The sequence below is a fragment of the Leptonotus elevatus genome, chromosome 13, assembly GCF_054856555.1.
Source record: "Leptonotus elevatus isolate MCC_2025b chromosome 13, RoL_Lele_1.0, whole genome shotgun sequence".
Lineage (NCBI taxonomy): Eukaryota > Metazoa > Chordata > Actinopteri > Syngnathiformes > Syngnathidae > Leptonotus > Leptonotus elevatus.
Genome location: NC_141251.1, coordinates 9,081,008 through 9,102,091, shown reverse-complemented (window position 1 = coordinate 9,102,091; position 21,084 = coordinate 9,081,008). Strand labels below are relative to the sequence as shown.

Genomic DNA, 21,084 nt, shown 5'->3' with positions numbered 1-21,084 from the left:
ACATGAGAATGTGAGCAATAGATGGTTGTTTGTCTATATGTGCACTGTGATTGACTGCTGACAAGTCCTCGGTGTGTACCCCACCTGAAGTCAACTGAGATAATATCAACACTGGAAAACCTTTGATGATTTTAATGCTCTGTTTGATATGCAAAATGGGATACTGTAATAGAGTGTAGTCTTGTAAAAAGAGCCCACTTTATTCAATGAAGTTTGACTTTGGTGTTTACAGCATTATAAATCTGGTGTGAAAATCTAATTTCAGTATTTAAATGAAATACGTGCATTAAAGGCATATCATTACTATGGAAGTTGTGTTTTCTAATTGGCATCATAGCGATATCAAATAGTTGCACTGTCCCCTCCTTATCTTGAATAGCTGCTGAAAGTGGTGAAATTCTGTACAACAAACACCATCTCCGAAATTTACCAAATGCCAAACACTTTCCAAAGCGCCAAAGCAAAATGTGAATGTTACTGAAATGAAAATAAGGGAATTGATTGTCACACATTTTTACAAGGCTACTTAGATCCATGAGCATTAAGAATATAGGATAACAATGATTTGGCCTTTTTGTAGGCAACAGCTTTGTATAACCTGCCTGCTTTTTTCTCAATCTTGTGTGGGAAGTGTTTAGACTTTTCAAGTTTAACAGAGAGATAATATTTGCATAATGTTGCTGAAATATGAACTATATTCCCTATACAGAACAATTCATTCATTGTCACTTATTGCTTTAAAGAGATGATTATAATTTTCCCAGGCATTTGTAACGGTTTCTGTTACACAACGTAGAATAGGCTATACTGTAACATAACAAAACTGTTACATAATGAAACTGAATCTTCCCTTCAGTGTGGAGTGTTTGGGGCGAACACTCCACAGTTTCTGGGGGTGGCGAGGGCTGGAGTGGTGGAGGGTGGCGTCATGCAGGTCCACATGGACATTTAGTGTTGGACTCAATTGAGATGAAAATTGAAAAAAAAAAAGCAAGAGGCCGGCTTAGACTGCAAGAAAAAAACACACACGCGCACACACACAAACGAAGAGTTCATTCACACTCACACGCGCACTACGAGCGGACTTGACACAGAGGCTGCAGTAACATTTTACCCCAGAGGTGGCAGTCACAAGTAAGCATGTGACAAACTCCACAGAGTACCTTTAATAGGACACAACTGGAAAACAAAACACACTTGCAGGCACATGTTCCAATGACTTAGCTTGCATGAAAAAACATTTCTTAGTGTTTACATTTGATAGATTACTTGTTAGGTTTTTAAAACTGTAATTTACAATTGTAATTTTGTTTTGATCTGAGCTATATAGCTCATACAGAGAAAGGAATGCTAATAGCTGATCCCTTTTCATATTGAGGAAAATAATCATTAGGCTACATTACAAAAGTAACTGCAGTGGCTTAAAATTTCTGATGAAGGATGTCATAAAGGGACCAATATGATATTTTTGATAGCGCCTCAAAACCTTGTCTGCCTTGTATGTAACATGTTTTCATGTGGATGGATCAATATTATGGGTTTGAACGACAGGTCATTGTATTTTACCATCCATCCATCATCTTCCGCTTATCCGGGGTCGGGTTGCGGCGGCAGCAGCTTTAGCAGGGAAACCCAGACTTTCATGTCCCCAGCCACTTCAACCAGCTCCTCCGACGGGATCCCAAGGCGTTTCCAGGCCAGCCGAGAGACATAGTCTCTCCAGTGTTTCCTGGGTCGTCCCCGGGGCCTCCCGCCGGTGGAACATGCAGTTTTGAGTTCCCTCTTTAGCTGTTTTTTTTTTTTGTCCAATTACAACTCAATTTTGTTCTGCCTCCTATTTATTTTGGGTGTATTTCCACTGCCGGCCACTAGATAGAGGCACACTATTTCGTTTAACACTGAATTTGAACGAAGAATAGTGAACACTGAAAGTAGGCCTGTTTCAAGAGCAGCCTAATTTTCTTTTAAGATTATAGAACATCAGATCTCAATCCTATGTTTTAGGCCTATGAAAAACAATGGATGTAACTTCACTTTATAAACGTGGTTGAGTAATTAATTTTGCAAAGGGGCCACATGAGAAACTGGAATGTTTGACGAGGGCCAAGCCAACATGCTAGCCTCCGCTTTGTTCTATAATTGTTTTTGTTGTTGTTGCTGGAGGGGTCGGAAAAGTCCCCAAATACAGTATAGAGATAATGTTGCTCAAATAGATACAAAGCAAAATAATAATAAAAAATAAATAAAAGCGCCACATATTTAACGTTTTATCTTGACTTCATGGCCTCTTTGAGTGCCAGTCAAAGACTGTGGGTGGGCAGGATGAGGCTCCTGGTCTGTACTTTTTCATTTTATTTTATGTTTTTTAGTTTTTTTAAATAATGTCATCTTTGGGCATTATTAATGATATTGTGAGATGAAATATTAAGTTTGTTAGTTTGATAAAAAAGGGTTTTGTCAATACAGATGTTCACTGTTTGTAGCTACATTTTTTGTCTTAGCTGTTGCTCCTGATCTCTGTGAGTACATTACTGTATGCGTTTTAATGTGATTGTATTATTTAAAAACTCAGTGCCATAGTGTTATAAAAACATGCCTAGGGAGTATTAAAATGGGATATGTCTATATCTCGGATTTCACTTATTGCAGGAGTGCATGGTCAGGGTTTACTTATGCTCCTGTGGACTTTGCCAATGTATGTTGTGGTAGTTTGCATGCAAATGACAGGAATTGTCAGTGATGCCACTTTACAGGATTCCTAAAGTTGACCAATCAGACAAAGGTGTTATATTGCTGGGGACGTTTAAGCCTTAAAGAGACAGGAACCAAGAGAGCGTTAGATGATTGAGTAGCCTACAATAAGTTAATAATTTAAAAAGAAAAAAGGTTATTATTTGATTGACTTTATATTGCAGACATGCTTTGCCTTATGCGGAGCCTCAAATAAAAAACGAAACACTTGAATGTTATCGTGAAGTAAATATACTAACTGAAGCTGTAACATAGAGTCAGTTGGGGGCGGGAAAACCTGATATCTCGCCCCTGAGGAAACCCTTTATTTTGATACGTGCGACAGGCTGCCGTGAGCGCGCATTTTCCCGGCGAGTGGAGCCCCCCATTCTCAAATTAGGGCGGCGCGTTCCTGCTGCAAGAGAAGTGAACGCGCTTGAGGGGCTGCGGTCCCATTGACGGCTCTGTCTCCTTGACAGCAGCATCAGCATCAGCAAGAAGTGTCTGCCTCGCCTTGCAGCGACGCAGCCAGGCCAGTGGTCGAGCGGAGACCAGACCGCCTTCCGTCGCCGCCTCCCTCTCCTCAGCTCTGCTCGGCCGGAACCCGGATCATCCCCGTGTGCCAGCGTCCGCACCGACCGCCGGAGAAATGGGCTCCCCGTGAAACAGAGGTGGTGGAGGGGAGAGGCGGGCGGGTGGGAGGGGGGTGGGGGTTCGACACCGGAGCTGCAAGAGGGAAAAGGAGAGGCAATAACGGCAATCCGGAACATTGGCGCCACCACAACCACCATCGCTGTCACAGCTACTATCACACCGCCGCCGCCGCCGCCGCCCTCGCCGCTGCCGCGCCGGGTGCCTCCCCCCAACCGCCATGGGAACTCCGCATCAGTCGCTCCTTAAACTGCTTCATCCGCGGGCCATGTCGTGATCCGTGGGCTCCGCCAGCGGGTTTTCGTGATCCGTGATCCCAATCGAGGGGAAGGAAGAGGAGGGTGGTGGTGGGCAAGATGTTCGCCTCAGTAGGCCCTCGGGGTCCACCCGTCGCTCAGGCCATCCCAGAGCCCGACTTGAGCCACTTGACTGAGGAGGAGAGGAAGATCATCATGGCCGTACTGGCTCGGCAACGGGAGGAAGAAGCAAAGGAGGAGGCCATGCTAAAGTAAGCTAAAGAAAGATTGCCGTGTGAGTGTGTGTGTGTGCGCGCGTGCGCGCGTGTGTGTGAGAGAACTCCTCTTCCTCAATTGTGTAACTAGTGCTTCAGCATCAGTACCACGTTAGCGCTCTTTTCTTCCGTATCTGACCATGCATGTGTTTATATTTGTGTGTGAGTGTGACTGCTTCTCTCTCTCTCTCCCTCTCTCCCTCTCTTTCTCTATCTCTCTCTCTCTCCTCCCCACACACAGGCTGCAATATAAGAATGACAAAAAAGTGAAACCAGGCGCGGATCAGGTTGTGATACTGATGTTAGGTTATGGGTAACTTGAGGATGATGGTTGCATGTTGGTGTGTCACTTTACGGCTCATCAGCAGCATGACATCCCACTTACTCCCTTCTCTGCGAAATAGAAACAAATTTCTCATTTGCACTTGTCTCATTAGCACCACCACCATGAGTCATGCTTATGCTTCAGTCAAGGGGACTGTATTTGCTTTTAACCTGAAGTATTTCATTGACAGATGCAGCGGGAAGAGGGCAATGGAATAGCAGAAAGCTCACTGATGCCTGACACGGCACATAGTAAAAGTAAAACTCTCCCTGTTGGCTTTTATCTGTGCAGCATCCATCTCAACAGCTGCTGTTCCCAGCTCTGGGGTGCGGTTGAGCCTTTCCCATCCTTATGCACGATATGTAGGCCAGAGCTCTTGCAAACAGATAGGCTGTTATAGAACCAGTAGGCCAATATAACAGAGTGGGGAGAAGGTGCCTGTTTAATGTCATTTTGAATCAGGACCGACTTGTGTGCATCCACTTCCTCTGTCTTGCTTTGTATTGTTTCCACACATGCATCTATGAAGAAAGGTTCAATGTTTATCATTGAGATCAGTACGGAAATGAACCCAAATCAGCCCCCTTTCGCCAATACCACATAATCCATCAAGGTTAAGCCTTTTTTTTTTCATAGTATCTGCACAACACTGCACACATAGCCGAGCAGATAGACAGATAGGATGACCCACCTAAGCTACACGCTCCTCAAGCTGTACGATTCTGTTCTATTTTAAGCACTCTGCGTGGACAGATAGCCCAGCACTGGAATGGAGGATCGATTCACTGCATCTAAAGTAGGAAATGTCCAATATATAGCCCCAGCTCTAAGTGGCCATGCATCCTTTTTAGTAATGTTTCAGAAGCCAAGGATTCATTTCAGACATGTCATATTGTAGAGGGTGCAAATAAGACTGTCAGCACCTATGTCTTAAGTTCAACCGGCCACAGCACTGTTCTTTCTTATCAGTGTTTGGGATGTAGATTGACACACCAAAAGCCACCTTTTCTTTCTGATTGTGTCTCACTGGTTGGTTGAAAAATTCAGATTGTTCACAAAAGTATTGGACAGTATTATCGTTGCACCTCCAGGAACAAAACATGTTGGACACACATCTCATAGTCTATGTTGCTACTGTACTGTAGATATAATTAGTTCACGGTCTTTCTGTATTGTGTGCATATTTAACATGTTCTTGTTTGGATTCTATTCATGTAATCATGCGTCCTCCAACAGTCTAAAAATATCTTTGAGAGTTTGTTGTGTTATTTTCGACATGCTGTGGAATTACCCAGACATGAGAATAGTAGTGCAGCAAATGGATGGATGGTCTACCATTTGCAGATATAAGGAAACCGTCTCCTGGGAAGACATTTGGCGATGTGAGTTTGCGAGGTAAGACGTATCTGATTTTAGAGGGCCTTGATCACAATTACAGAACAAGGCTCTGTTCGAGCCAGTCGAGTTCTGCACGCCAAAGTTGTCCAAGCATTCCTTTATGGATTTTGCTTTGTCACACTGGAACACAATGGTACTGTCAAAATTGGAAGAATACGTCAACAAGTGAATTTACATCTCACTTTGATAAAAAAGGACATAATGAGATGCACAAGGTGGACAGGTTGGATACTACAGATCCCAGTGAAGCATCAGGGGTGCTTATTTATCGGCCACTGAAAAAAGGGAGAGTGTTTCAGCTCCGCAATGAATTTCCCTCTCACTAATGGTGAGTGCTTGCGATCATACAAAGGCTTGGAAGGTTACAAGTTTGTACGATCCGGATTTGCCATTTTCCTTTCTGTGTTGTCAGTATGCCATCTTAGATATGAACTTAACGCAAGTCTTGCACTTATGTTATTAGGTATGTCAGCATCTGCTGATTTGGTCACTGCTGCCACTTTGGTTTGTGCCGTAATTTTTTTTGTTTATGCTACCACTGTTGATAAGTTATTCAATTCAACTGCAATATCTTTAAAGCCGTAGCAGCGTGAACCAAAGTTTTTATGATATAAATAAAACAGATTATTCCCCCCAAATTTTGCATGTGGTGGGAAGCATCTGATAGTAAATCAGCATATGTTAACATCCGGTTAGCATCTGCTGGCTCAGCCACCATGCGCCGCCACGTCTTTCGCCATAATTTAGTAATAAATAACTACAATTAAAATCAAGCCACATCTACATTACCAATTGATCCACTCATTGACTCACCTGATATGAAGTGATCACTTTACAGGCGATAACCGCAACTAGGGGTGTGAATTGCCTAGTACCTGGCGATTCCTATCACGATTCATAGATCACGATTCGACACCGATTAATCCCGATGCAAATTTAGAAATTGATTATTGCAATTTTTTTTTAACTCAAATTTTGAATATACTAATCAGTAAACTTGTGCATGTACACTGTAAGATTTGTATGAACATTTATTTATTTATCTGAAAATTCAGGCTTATAACTGAGCCACTGCATTTAACCAACAGGTTGCAGTCTGTTAGTTAAATACAGCACTGAAATAAAATATTAAGGCCTAATGTTCCATTAATATAACATTCTTCCATGCTTAATGAATCCTGTGAATCCTAACTCTAAGTAAGACGTTTTGTTGAACATTCTCATAAAAAATTGATGTTTAAAAATCGATTCGGCCGCATATCGAATCAATTCGAGGATTGCGCGCTGTAATATCGCGATATATTGCCGAATCGATTTTTTCTAACACCCCTGACCGCAACTATGAGGAGGCTCTCACTTCTCCGTCTTGCAGGTCCTTTTTAAGGCTGCTATTGGTTCCTCTTTTGGTATCCTGTGGAATGCGCGCTCCTTCTTTTACCTCCTCTTGTTGTGCCACGTTGGGGCACAATCGCTGTCTAATATTGTAAAAGTGTGGTGTTTGAGTTTTCTCAAAGTAGAGTAATACATTTTCTATCCTGCCAAAGTGGCATTGGTTACGTTTGCTGCAGTGCATTGTGGAATAAGTGACGTCAAGGTCCGGAACTCGTTAGTGTACATGGTCAGTGAATACACAGAATAATGATGTCCAAATGTTTCTTTATTTCAATTTTACAGAAACATATCAATGTCTCCACTGGATGCAACACTTGCGTTTCTTTTCATGTTCACAAGGACACACATATGTCAAAGCATAAGAATCGAGTATGCAGTAATTTGTAGCAAGCCTGTGATCTATGCATGCTTGAGCTGTATATTTTTTTCTACAATAATATGCAAGGGCTGCATATTTTGAGCACATTATGTGTCATGTATTTTTAGCATTGCCAATTATATAGCAGTATGCATGTGAGAAAAATCTAATGCGATTACAAGGTTTGTCACACATCCATTAATTGAATATTTAAATTACACATTAATTGGGAAAAGTATCTACAAAACCATTACGATGGGGTAAAGGGCTCAAATTGTAAACTCAATCCTTGTGCTTTAATCAGGTTGTCTTTGGACAACAGTCTCTTATTTGAACCCACATATCGTCGCTGTTCTGTGAAAAAGACTTAAAATATTCACAAGTGTTTTTCACAGGACAGTAACAATATACAAATATAATTTTCAGGTGACATGTTTCATGAAAGACTGGATTATGTAACTAACTGTTAAATATGAAAAACATGATTTAATTTTACCGTGTATATGCAAGGTTTCTCAAACATAAAATGATATTTATTGACAACAAGACGTTTTATATCTTTGGCGCGTGGATACATCAGATAATTGTTAGTTTCAATGAAATGTTTGTAGTCCTGCTATTATGTCATGTACTTGAGCATATAATTACAAATAATTTGATGCAGGAAAACCTGCTGGATTATGCACACAATCATAAATTATTTAGTCTGAAAATCAGATTAGATCATCAATGAGATACACATATGTTTTTACAGGATGTGAAATAGTAGACTATTATAAAAAATAATATAAACTGTCATACAATACAGCCAAAGTGACAATCTTTTTTTATTTTGTGTATTTCAGAGAAGAGAAGCCTATCCAAGCGAGAACAGTAAACTTGGTTGGGCAGAAAAAACCTCCGCAGCAAAATGATGTCCGGTGAGTGTCTTACCCAGTTGATGGGACTTTGAAATTGGAATTTAAAAAGTGAGTATAGATTGGGCCCTCCATTAGTCATAATATTGTCTGTTCTTTTGCTTCATGTTCGTTGTTTTGTTGTGAGATCGATCTTGCACCTTGGATGAGTCACTAGGATAACAACTGCAGCTGTAAGAACTGCATTTCATAGGAAACCTGTCAGTGTTGAGATTGACTATTACATTTATTTGATGTATTTTACAGTAAATATACAGTATGTTTGTTTGTCGGGTGACTCCTACGACAGCTTTGTGTGAGATTGTGTGTGTGCAATTATCCCTTCAAATGTGAATGAAATTTATAATTTCATCATATGTATCACTATACTGTAAGGTCAGATATAAATTGTAAAATATGTGGAGACATGAAGCCAGGCTACGGTCACTCCAGACATTGGCAAAATTGCATTATTCTAGACCAGGGGTGTGCAAACTCGGTCCTCGAGGGTCGGAGTCCTTCGGGTTTTGCATGTTTCCCTTCTCCAACACAGCTGATATATGATCAGCTCATCAGCAAGCTCTGCATTTGCCTGATAACAATCAAAACCTGCAGGACCCCGGCCCTCGACGACTCCAAATTAACCATCACATCGTCTTTTTTTTCTAAAGCAACAAGTAACAATCTATAGAAGGGCTTTAAGATGTATGCCCCTTTTTACATCCACGGAAATAAACAATAAGTCAATATTCTTCCCAATTTAGTGGTTACATTAGATATAGGTAATGATAAGTAATGATATAAAATGTGTGTGGTAACGTATTCATGTTATTATGAACATTTCAGTGATTTAAACAGAAAATATGCATACGTGATGGACCAACAGGGCAAGTGGCCGGGCTTTCTGCTTCAGAATCATGAAAGATACACAAAAAAAACCTCACACGGCTAATTGGTGTTTTGGGCAATTTTTCCCCATCTTGCTTTCTTTCGTATGTTGTCACCGGATCCTGCGAATCTTTGTACTCCTAATTTAGAGTTCATTTTTAGTTCCTGGATCTCTTTCGTCTTTTATGTAAACCTTTTCAGCACTGCAGTGTCCGTAAAGCATGTCCTGGGATGGAGCAATGCACATAATCATGTGTGAGTTTAACATTGCTGGGAAATCCATATTATCTTAAAACACTGTTGATTTTGTATACAATGAACACAACACTATTCTAGATATTGTTTTTGTTGTTTTTAGAAAAAATATCAATCTTTTTAAAATCATGGGCGGCTGTTTACTCGTCAGATTGCACAAAATCCGAAAAGTGTAAAGCATAATATTATTTGCAATACATCTTTTTATTATTATTTTTTTTTAAGTGCATCAAATTTAACCAAATCGAATCATCCCACTTTGAAATATATCAAGATATGCATCAAATGGCACATCTACAGTATTAACAAGTTCATTCAAATGTATGTAAAATGTCAGTAACAAAAAGTCATTGCATCATACCCTGTCAAACTGATCAATAGCCTTCCATACCAAATCTAATCGTAATACCACTGAGTTGAACAGAATCGAATTGAGACCATCCCACTTTCAAATTGAATCAATTTCACACACCTCATATTTGTGGAGAGATGAACACCCCTAGTTGTAAGGTTCATCCTTGGAAATGACTGGTGGTGGAAGCTCTGTTGAGAGATCTATTTGATCTGTTCATTTCAAATAAAGCACATACAAGCCATTTGGTTGGTTCACAACTTATTCACGTTATGGATTGTATTTCACTCCAGACACATTTGAGTGGTGGATTTTTCCCCCTTTGTGTGTGCTTGTATGATTTTTTTTTTTAATCATTAATACAGTCGTGAATTGCCAGTGTTACTTGAAACAGACTGTCATCTCGCTTTGAAGTAATATGAGCGTCTCCATCCCTTTCGGCTTATTTGTGTTCTGATATTCAGGTACCCTATAATTCGGCATGACTTCTCTACAGTCAGTAATTTCTTTCTTTTCGCCATACAATGATCAAAGGATAACACTTGTCTATGTTTTTTCTTTCTGCACTCTATGTGTGGAGTATGTGTGTTGTTGAGGCAGAAATTTATATGGAAATATGGAGTCAGCTGGAGCACATCTGCTCCGCTGAAGTACAGTACAGCCGTCATTTATATCATTATGCAATTTGTGTCTTTCTGCAGGTGCTTTTTTGTTATAGGCAGTCAAAACATCATGCTGTTCATGTACAACTTCTCTCTAGTTTTTTAGCTCAGGCTTAAATAACTTTTAAAAAATGGGGTCACAATATAAGGGTTAGGGTTTCATTTATGTATTTAAAAGGCTAATTGGATTAAAAAACAAAGCAAGGCAGGTTTATTTATATTGCACATTTTATGCAAAATGTAATTCAATGTGCTTTATGTGATTATATAGATATTCAAAAGCAAAGAGCAAAAGACATCTAAAAAAAATACAGAAATGTCAAAGGTCACTGTTTATTTAGATTCTCACTCATCCAGGTCAAGTTTGTATTGATGAATTGGAAGGCATCTGGATTAAATTTCTGCAGCCCCATTTACCTAACAATTAGGTCCTTATTTTAGTCCCCCCCCCCCGACTCAAAACCAACTTGTTTGTCATATCATGCTTCTGTGAAGGCAATGCAGATGTAGCGTAAAATGTAAGGATGCTTTACATCACTAAACGTGGAAATGAAATCTCCCCTGATAGCATGGTACCATGGCGATGGCCCAGCAGCCCTGTAGTGTGCTGTGCTGTGAGCCCTGAGATTGGCGAGGAGTCATTTCCTGAGTTCCTTCAGGGATTGGCTGTTATCCCGGTCTTCCCATGAGCTTCTGCCCAAGCAGTGACCAGGGATACGTTTAACTCGATCTCTGTTTCACATCTAGATGTCTGAGAGAGTCCCTTCTTTACTTTAACCTCGCTGGGCTGTTGGATTTTGCCAAGCTTAAAGCTGGTGCGCTTGTGGTTAGTCAAAAAAATGAGCAGGTCCATCATTAGCCAGGTTACATGGGGACTTTGTAGTTATTCCGAAATAATTCTGAATGAAAACCTGTGGTCACCTTTTTTATCCGTTTACATCCGTTTACATGCTCTCCTCCTTTAATCAGATCAGCCCCGCCAGACGCGCAGACATTGATCATGTGATTTATCTAAATCAGGGGTACTCAAGTTCAGTCCTCGAGAGCCCCTATCCAGCCTGTTTTCCATGTTTCCCTCCTGCAGCACGGCTAAATCTAATGATCAGCAAGCTTTCCAGAAGCCTGATAACAATCCTGATCATGAATCAGGTGTGTTAGTGGAGAGAAACATGGAAAACAGACTGGATAGGGGCTCTTGAGGACCGAACTTGAGCACCCCTGATCTAGATGGATTTCATTCATCATTTCGCACAGTAGATGGGATCGTTTTCACACTTTTACTGTAGCAAAAACTTGATAAAAACAAGTTCCAAGTACTTTAAAACAAGTTCTCCCCTCGCAGACGAGCTCTTGGCAGGACGCCGTCATTTTAATGGACGGAAACGATGACGACACATTTATATCAAGAGCATGCGCATACCTTTTGTTTTAAATTGTTTTCATGCACGGTGAACGGAATAAGAACCGGCATAGCCCACCTCCGTCAATCGGAAGCAAAGTTTGAGCCGATTGAGTCTTATCGGATCAGAATACTCTGAATGGCGTTAATTATTTTGAATCAGATCAAGCTTTTATTCCGATTAAATGTGTCCATGGCTAGTGTTCTTTGTGGCAGCATCTAGGGGTGTGGTGTAGTCGTGACGAGTTGTGCGATACAACTGTGGACTTGTACCAATAAGTGACAGCAGTCAAAGGTTTCAATGTGAAGTGTTTAAGGAGGCATGTGCGAGACAATTTGGCTGTTAGAGGAGAAGTTATTTACTACGTCACTTGTAAAGTATGACATAGTCGCTCTGCCACCAACCGGCTCAAATTGTGTTTACAATATGTCACTTTACTAACTTTCGGTGAGGCTTCGCGTCATAAAGCATTCGCCGAATATGTGGATGCGCTCAGGGAAAGGTGGGAAATTTTATCTCAATATGTCACTTTACTAACTGTCATATCTTGGTAACTGGTGAACGTAGCAGGATACAATTGTTTTCGTTGGAAAGGTAAAATCTCCCCCAAAATTTTTCCTGCGGCGGTTATGCCAAACCATTGTTACGCCACTATCAAGGTTTTCGGCTTTTTACGTGAAATGCCATTTCCACCGATTTGCCGCTTAACATGACTGTTACTGTAAACGAGAAAGCGTTCCAACATCAGTGGATGATCTTAAGACTCGGATAACCGAGGCCTTGATAACCATCGATCCCGATTTGCTTGTTCGAGTTTGGCAAGAAATGGAATTCCGTTTCGATGTGTGCCGTGTAACCAAAGGCTCGCATATTGAACATTTGTGAAAAGTTTAACAAAACGTTTATTTCTTTGATTTTTGTGTTAAAATTTCTGCTGCGTAAACTTAAGATACTTCGTTTTCAGGGAAAAAAAGTTTGGTTTTCATATCTTAAACAGTTATTGAGATAAAAGATGTCATAAAGTGACATATTGAGATGAAACAACCTGTGTATATAATATAAACACAAGAGGTGAGACTAGATTTTTTTGTAACTTCATACTCTCTTTTGAACATGAAAAGTAACGATGGCTATTGATGTGATTTCCCTTCTTTAAAATGTTTTTTCTTTTAACTTTCTATTACAATATCTTCTGTTACTTGTTCATAAGTTCAACAAACAAAGAAACAAACAAGCAAACAAAGGTTACAAAATTTCTGTTAGCCTTAACCATTTCTCATATTTCAGTAAATTGCATGAATCTTTATGACAACATTGAGCCATACAGTATGCAGGACATGTTATCTAATCGTATCAGGAATTTGTCACAGTTTGGTGCTTGTCCAAATTAGAATTGTTTGGCCTTGGCAGAATAATGTCTGATGATTTATAATACTGTTTAACCTTTTGAATAAAGTCAACCTTGAAGAGAATGAAGGGGAGTGGCCCTAACATCTCCTTGAGGTCCATTGGCGTTATAGCTCTACCAAGTTGCCATCTTTACGTGTATACATGCTGTGTCTATGTCTGGCTGTGTATGGCATTACCAGGCCATATGGAGCACTGTCTAGGGAGCACACTGCCCACTTAACTCTGCTGTTGGCTCTGGTGCTTCCTCCATCTGCCTCTTCTCTCCTCTCTTCTCCGCTCCTATCTTCTGCTCTCTTTTTCTCTCCTCTCCTCTACTTTTCTCTTAAATCTTTCTTCCCTCAGATTCTTCTTTTTCTAGTTGTTTATTGTTAGAGATGCATCTAATCTTAAATTCAGATCCCAAAATAGGCATGCATGCCTTTCTAAATATATTTATTAATACACTACCTGTGACAATTAAGGCCTTCCATTAACCATAGTATTTTTTTTATTTTTAGTCAGCTACTAATTAAATGTGCATTGTGCAGTTTAAGGTAATATTAAAGGCGGAGTTTTTCTTTCCTCATTTGAAGTCATGTCTTCGTTTGTCATCTGTGGCTGTCACTTTAAGATCGTGCAAGTGCGCGCGTCATGAACAAGCCTGACACAGATGTTGCAGTTACGCTTTGGAGGTGGCAGTCGCAAGTAAAAAAGTGACAAACCGCACAAAGATCCTTTCAGGATGTAACGATAACGGCAATATCACAATATTAAAATTGCCACAATATTGTCGTCGTCAGGTTACGATATTAAAAGCAGCATCTGTTAAAAAGACAGGTTGTTTCCATTTGTGCAGCTCCTGCACTCTCTGGTGGTTAGTTTATTAGTGCAGTTTATTTTTCATTAGGCATGTTTTGGCCACCTAGGTTTAAGACCCACGCTAATTGCCACATGAAGGGAAAGTAACACGTTTGAGTTCCTCCCCAAATTGACTTGATTCACAATGTGTATCTGCATTAGCAGCAGGTAAGTGCCTCAATATAAAGTGTTATTAGTGATTGTAGGTCAATTATGAACATTGAGGTTAATGTTGCCTGTCCTGTTTGAACTATATGTATGGCTATCACCTCAGCTAATTAGCATTGTTTATTTGCTCATGTTTATTTTATTTGGATTTGGATTTTTTGTTCTCCACAATATGCCGTTGTACATGATCTTAACAGGTCTTAGGTCGCCCAGTGTCACTCACAGAATGTATTGTTTTCAACTTTGGAGAGTCCAGTGTGGCCAATTAGGTTTCAGTTTTGAGAACTGACAACTAATGTCAGCAAGAGTGCAAAATAAGTACTTCACATAACAAACTATAAATGGTGGAATGGCCACGAACGATGATGGGTGGTGAGAGAAGCAGAGAAACGCAAATCTGTGTATAAAAGACAACACACTGGGTGGTGTAAAAGTGTCCAATGTACACACTTTCTCGCCTCCCTTCGATCTCGTAGACAACATTTCCCGAGACAAACACACACTTTATAGAGTGACCATCCAATTAAAAAGTGAGAGTAGTAAACATTGAAGAGAGGTTGGAAAGGTGGGTCGGCTGTCGTGAGTAGCAGGGACTACACACACGCAACCCAGCAGGGTAAGTTCTGTAACGGAAGTGAGGGAAGTTGGAGCAGCAACACTCGTCTCCGCTTGATAGAGCAGGCGAGAGAGTCTGCATGTGCCAGCCTCCATATGGCCACAGCATGTATTATACAGTATATGTACAGTGAAACCTATAAGGTCCAATACAATCTGTTCTGAGCCGTTGGTCGACCTGAGATTTGGTAACATTTTGAAAACGATTTTCTATATAAAACAGAAATGGAATCACCATAAAACATTTTTTTTAATTGCACTGTAGGACACACTTTTACTGTAATGTATCACTTTTAACTCATTCACTCCCAGCCATTTTCACTGAAGCAACCCCCTTCGCCCCCCGGCTGTTTTAGTGGATTTTGATTGATTTTGCAAGGCCCACAGAATATTGTGTTCTATTGCTATAAAAAGATGGAACCTATTAAAAGAAAGTCTCTTCTTTCATCAGGAAAAAAAAGTATGTTTGCATCTTTTTCCGTTTTGCAGCAATTAACACTAGAATATAGCTAAGTTTCATCATTATTCACAAATCTGTTGAAAACACTGCACTCTTATACTCTGCTGCCAACTGCTGGCCGTTTTTTGTAATAACTACCATTGCTTTAAGCAATCTCTTCAGGTCAGAGGCTGCATCAAATCCTTCTGTATGCTCTAACATAAAAAACACAAATATGTTTTTGGAACCATGACAATGTTTAAAATAGAAGTTTTTTGTTTTGTTTTTGGGAGCAAATGATTTAATAGTCAAACAAGTATCTCTAAAAAAAAAAGTGAACTCTGTTTAATTTTAAAATACAAAAACATTGCAATGACACATTTCTAAAGGTGAGTCACATCACAGAAAATTCTGATTGGAAATTGTCAAAGAAGTGTAAAAAGAAGTAAACCCCTGTTCTTAGTGAAACAAAATAAAGCACTCTGCCTGAACTTCAACAAATGTCAATGTCATTTGGCTGACTCAGGTCCTAACCACTGGTACTAATTATTATTAAAATAATCATTAGTTACAGCCCGACAATGGACGCTTTTGTGCGCTTGCTTTTTTCTTCAGACTGTGCTGCATTTCTGCGGAATTGGCCACTTGCAAGAGGGGGCAGGTTGAGCAGGAGGTGAATTGAGTGAGAAAAGTTGCTCCATCAAACAGGCTGATTTCAGCAAGGCTAAAGAAAAAGGGCGAAACTTGGCTGCAATTCTTGACTTGACAAAAACTAAAGTAGGTCTTGTACATGTTATAGACACATGGGACTTGTTTTGAATTGTGAATACAGACATAACATGGCTGTTTTTTCCACATTATTTTATAATTATGCTTTGTCTGTTTAAATGAAATGGACATTCTTTTCATGTAGGGATTGGGAATAATGTTTCAAAATGTCAGACAAATAATACTGTAAGATTACAGCATAATATTTGTTTTAAACATACCCCTCTGGTGCAAAAGAATGTGGAATGTGTGAATTGTGGTGCATCATAGCACAATGCAAGTTTCAAAAGTTCAGATACTGTTTCAAAAAAGGTGCTAAAGTATTTGCTGCAAATAACAATGTGCTAAAATGAGTGTGGGTGGATGTGATTTACATGCACAAAAAAACAAAACTCCCAGAGAAAGACAAATTGTTAGACATAATGGAAGCGTTGTGAACGACTCACATCAGATGTGGCATCAAGTGATGTGATTCAAATCATCAAATTTCACTTTTAGGATTTCTAGGTTGTAAATGTCTATTAGGTGAATTCCTGTTTCACCAAATTTTCATTTTGTGATTTGCGTCTACTTCCTATTTGAATGTTGATCCAAGTACAAGGGGAATGACTGATATAGGCCACAGAGGACCAAAACCGAACAGGGAATAGCTGAAGCCGGCTCTGAATCCCAACGACATGCCAACCTGCCTTTCTAAAAGCTCAGGAGTGTAGACACAATGTGCCAATATTTGGCTTTGTAGCGCTAATGAACCGCAAGGACTGTGGGGCTTTGTCTTTTTATTTGCCTTATTTTGGACACAAGTACCGAATGTTAAGCAGAAGGTCTTTTCCGAATGTGTTTTATCATGATTGTGCTTAAAGTGACGATCCAGATTCTCATCCAAAACCATTGTTGGAAACAAATGAGTTGTTTGTTAAATCTTTTGTTACCTTTTCATAGACAACTAACAGAGATGTGGAAAAGCTTAACAGAGATGGTAGTCAAAAGTTGGGAGAGAGTTTGACGAGATAATGGTTATAAAGTTTTCACAGAGAGCACAGCACATATTATTCGTTGTTGTCATGCCTCCACCATCTTCAGACTTTCATGCACCGTGAGAAAGCGATAGATCTGGTAGTAAATCCTGCAGTGCAGCAACAGCTGTTTTAATGGGAGGGTGTAGGACCACAGGGTCCCCAATTTGTATGTACCGTAAATAGTTTTACAGTAAACAAATTCTGTTTTTTCCAAAGAGGGAGGTTCACTGTATTCCGTTGAGCTAGGGGAGTTTAATCCAAAAAGATTGCAAGTGTGGGGTTCAGGCACGCAAGGTGAATTAACGTACAGTAAATATTTGGATGAAAAACACTTCAAGGCCTTAAATATAAAACAATCAAATGGAAAAATGTACTGCGGTGACTGAACGGGCCTTCTTGAAGTTGATACAATACATTTGTGTAAGTCAGTTAGCTTTCGTGTAACAACCTGTAAAATGTATAAAACTATATATAGATGTGGCAGTCAAATAAAAATGAAAATCAGATTGTCCTTTCAGATCTCGAAATAGAACAGACACGGGGCAATGAGGTTACAGCAACATTTTTATTTCTCTTGTTCAATCTTTGTTCCCTCTTTTTCTTAGTTTTTGTTAAGTGTTTTTCTTTTACATTTCTTTCGACCCTGAAGCCCTTAGCTGTTTATTGTTATTTTTATTCATCTCATTTCCTTCTTTCTAGACTTCTTCTCTCACCCAATGTCCTTTTTTTTCTTCTTCACAAATTCTCCCACCTGCCATCCCATAGTTATTTTTCCTCATTTGACCTCCCCGTCACTGCCCTTTCACCTACATACAATCAACTGAATAAAATACACTAACATGGATGTATTTGTTGTTGACATCATTCTTTTATCATTTCACTCCTATTCTGTCTGTTTTCCGTTATCTTCCCAGATATCTCAGTTTGCACAAGGTGAAATTCGATGAATCTACCCATAACACCTTTGATAAAATGATGGTCTTTTCCTTTATTTATCAGAAGAGATTTGTTGTCTACAAAGCATCTTGAACTGCGTGGACATATATTAGATTGTTTCAAAACAGACAATTAAAACAGAATGCTGTTGTATTGGTTGGCTTTAATGCAGTGTTTTTTCCTGAGCAGAACAGTTTCAGTTGAGTTTTTCTTGCTGCCACTGATTATTTTTCCAGCATTGCCCACCAATAATGTGTTGCAAAAATTAATTATTGAGTCCTTCAGATTAGGCATTGGCCAATGATTGGTTTTAAAAAGTCTAGGTTTCAATAACCGCTAATACTCGCTGTCACCGATAATGAGCTCTTCTTTTTTCTTTTTTTGTCAGAGTAGGGCACAATATGATTGGTTTCTTGCAGAGATCAGTGAAGAGCTGCCTCTTTGAAGTTAATTGTTTCCAATTAAGTTTTCCCCCCTCTTCTTCTCGGCCAACAGAGAAGGAAGGGGTTAGTTAGGTAAGGAGGAGGAGGGAAGAAGCAAGGAAAAAGAGTCACTCCAAACATGGATGCCTTTTTGTTCTGTTGGATTCTTCTTAAATAATTAAATGATGCCAGCGGATAACGGTTCGCCCCAAGAACAACATGAGTAGCCCATGGGTCTGTTTCTTAAAATAGCTCACCAGTAACGGGGCACTGTGACTTACACAGAAGAACAATGTTTATTTAATTTATTTAAACGTAACATGGTACCTGTTTCTTCTGTTCTACATATTGTTTGTTTGAATGCACGAATGAATGAATAATAGAAGGTTTTCAATGGGGAAAAAACAAACAGTTTTTAATTACCCAAATATATAAAAAAAAAAAAAGTGTTTTTAGAGCTGTAATTTTAATACTGGGATACCGCTATAATTTTGCTTACGGTTTTCATACTATCAGAATTGAATATTGGCCCATGCCTATCTGAGATAGATGCAGTGTGCAATGTACACAAAAAATGTCTTGAGTGCAGGAAACTTTACGTGAAACATCTTTTTACGTCTTTCTCAACCAAACTAGTTTTTCTTTTCTAAGTGGGAACCTCTGCTGTCAATCACTGCTCGTTTTATGTCAAGGGTTGTTGAAGTGTCCTGTCTGACTGAAAAATCATTAATTTATTTCATAAAAGTAGCAATTGTGTTACATCAACCAGAGTGGCATCTTCTGGTTTCCAGCTGAATGCGTGTCTATAAACGTTTCCCTAAGCTCCCTTTGACATATTTCTACATTTCATCCAGCACTCACTAAACATTTTATATGTCCCAGGGGCATCCAGCAGCAGCTTTCCAGCTACAGGGAGACGGTGATCAGGCAGGCCACAGCTGCAGCAGGCTCAGCAGTTCACCGAGACGATGCTCCAACCTGCGGCATCTGCCAGAAGACCAAGTTTGCAGATGGTTGTGGGAACTTGTGCTCGTACTGCCAGACCAAGTTTTGTGCCCGCTGCGGAGGGAGGGTCTCGCTTCGATCCAATACGGTGAGATAGGGGCAAACCATTTTGTTGCTTCTGTTTTGAGTCATGTGTGTGTGTGTGTCCATGTTGTACTATAATCTTCAAATCTACAAAGCAATTAACTTTCAGTTGAGACTCCTTGTATGAAATAGTCAGCTCAATAAATGTGCACAGAAGCTCAACCAAATCTTAATAAAGTGGTCACCCTTCCTGATGCTGTCAATATATTAAAACCAGCCCAAATTCTTACGAAATATTGAACAGCTTTATCGAGCTATAGAGATTAATAACAACATACAGTATGGTTAAGGCTACATCAACACCACGAGTAGTGACATATGATTACCAATGTCATTATGTTTTCTGACAGTATTAATCAAACTAAGTATCTTTATTACGGCAGTTTGTTGTAGTTATATTGGATTTCAGTAGATTGTGTCATTGTACCCAATGAAGTGGCCAGCGACATTGCATGCATCCATTAAATTGACATTTTCAAGATCTGCTTCTGTGAAGGAAACCTTTATTTAGAATAAATAAACAAATACCCGGTGGAAAAAAAATGCGGATGAAAATCGACAATGATGCCTCTTTTGCTATAAAGATACACGTTTTAAAATATTGCACAATATGTTTTTGTTTTATTTATGATACATAAAATTAAAATTACTGGTAACATAATGGCAGATAATTCTGGGCAAAGACCTTTCTGTTATTCTGGCGGATATGATGATTCACCAATTTGTTAAACAACAACCGCAGTGGAGCACCAACTATTGGAAAGGAAGACTTATTGTATGTCAGATTTTTTTTTGTTTTAAGCATCTGGCGTCAGCATCCTTCTAGAGTACCCGATACCTTGAAATAAGGCTGGTAAATGGACTGCTTTTTATATAACGCTTTAGCTGCACCATTTGGTGCCCAAGGCGCTTTACAATGCCTCACATTCACCCATTCACACACCAATAGTCGGATACTGCGCCTGCAGTATCTGCAGAGTGAGGATCAAAGCCACAACCTCACAGATGGGAGACCTCCATTCTACCACTGAGCCATGCCGCCAATCTCCTCTGGCATCGGCTTCATACCGTGGGCTGGTATCAGTATTTGCTCATCCCTAATTTTGATCCAACACTTTTCTTAGATCTTTTTTTGTAACTGTCCACAATTTTGTGGCAGGTAAGGTGCAATGTGCAATTTAAAAGTCACAATAACTTGAATGTTGAATGGGTATGTATGAGTAATCACAGGTCATAGTCTCCATCGCAGCGTCAATCCACCTGACCTCACCCATGTGCCATAACATTTGTGTTTATTGCTGTTATACTGTATTTCTTACAGTATATTTGATATAGTCATACTGTTTGTTTATGTGTGATCCCACCACAGTGTCAATACTCAGACCCAGGCAGAAGCTGCAAAAGGTTAATTGGGCATTACACTGAGCTGTGGATGGAGGGGGTAGTCTCCCACTCTGTCTGGGTCTCCCAGGGGTGCAGAGGTGCCCTATAAACACACAGCAGGGGAGAGGTGTGTGTTAGTAAAAGGCGTTACAACTTCCACTGAAATAAGTGGTGTGTCCT

The 21,084-nt window shown here is 39.7% G+C and overlaps 1 protein-coding gene across 8 annotated transcripts in view; it reads left to right on the top strand.

Moving 5' to 3' along the window:
* Positions 1-3,067: 3,067 nt before the first annotated feature.
* rims1a (regulating synaptic membrane exocytosis 1a) overlaps positions 3,068-21,084 on the top strand; it is a 72,006-nt gene continuing 53,989 nt past the window's right edge. For 4 of the 8 annotated variants that reach the window (XM_086093450.1, XM_086093454.1, XM_086093455.1 and 1 more), the window contains exons 1-3: positions 3,069-3,889; positions 8,211-8,285; positions 19,315-19,525. In XM_086093450.1, the coding sequence (XP_085949576.1) occupies positions 3,738-3,889; positions 8,211-8,285; positions 19,315-19,525 (438 nt within the window). In that variant the 5' untranslated portion in view covers positions 3,069-3,737. Of the gene's footprint in view, positions 3,890-8,210; positions 8,286-19,314; positions 19,526-21,084 lie in introns of all 8 variants that reach the window. The other 4 variants (XM_086093457.1, XM_086093456.1, XM_086093452.1 and 1 more) reach the window with 2 other exon arrangements.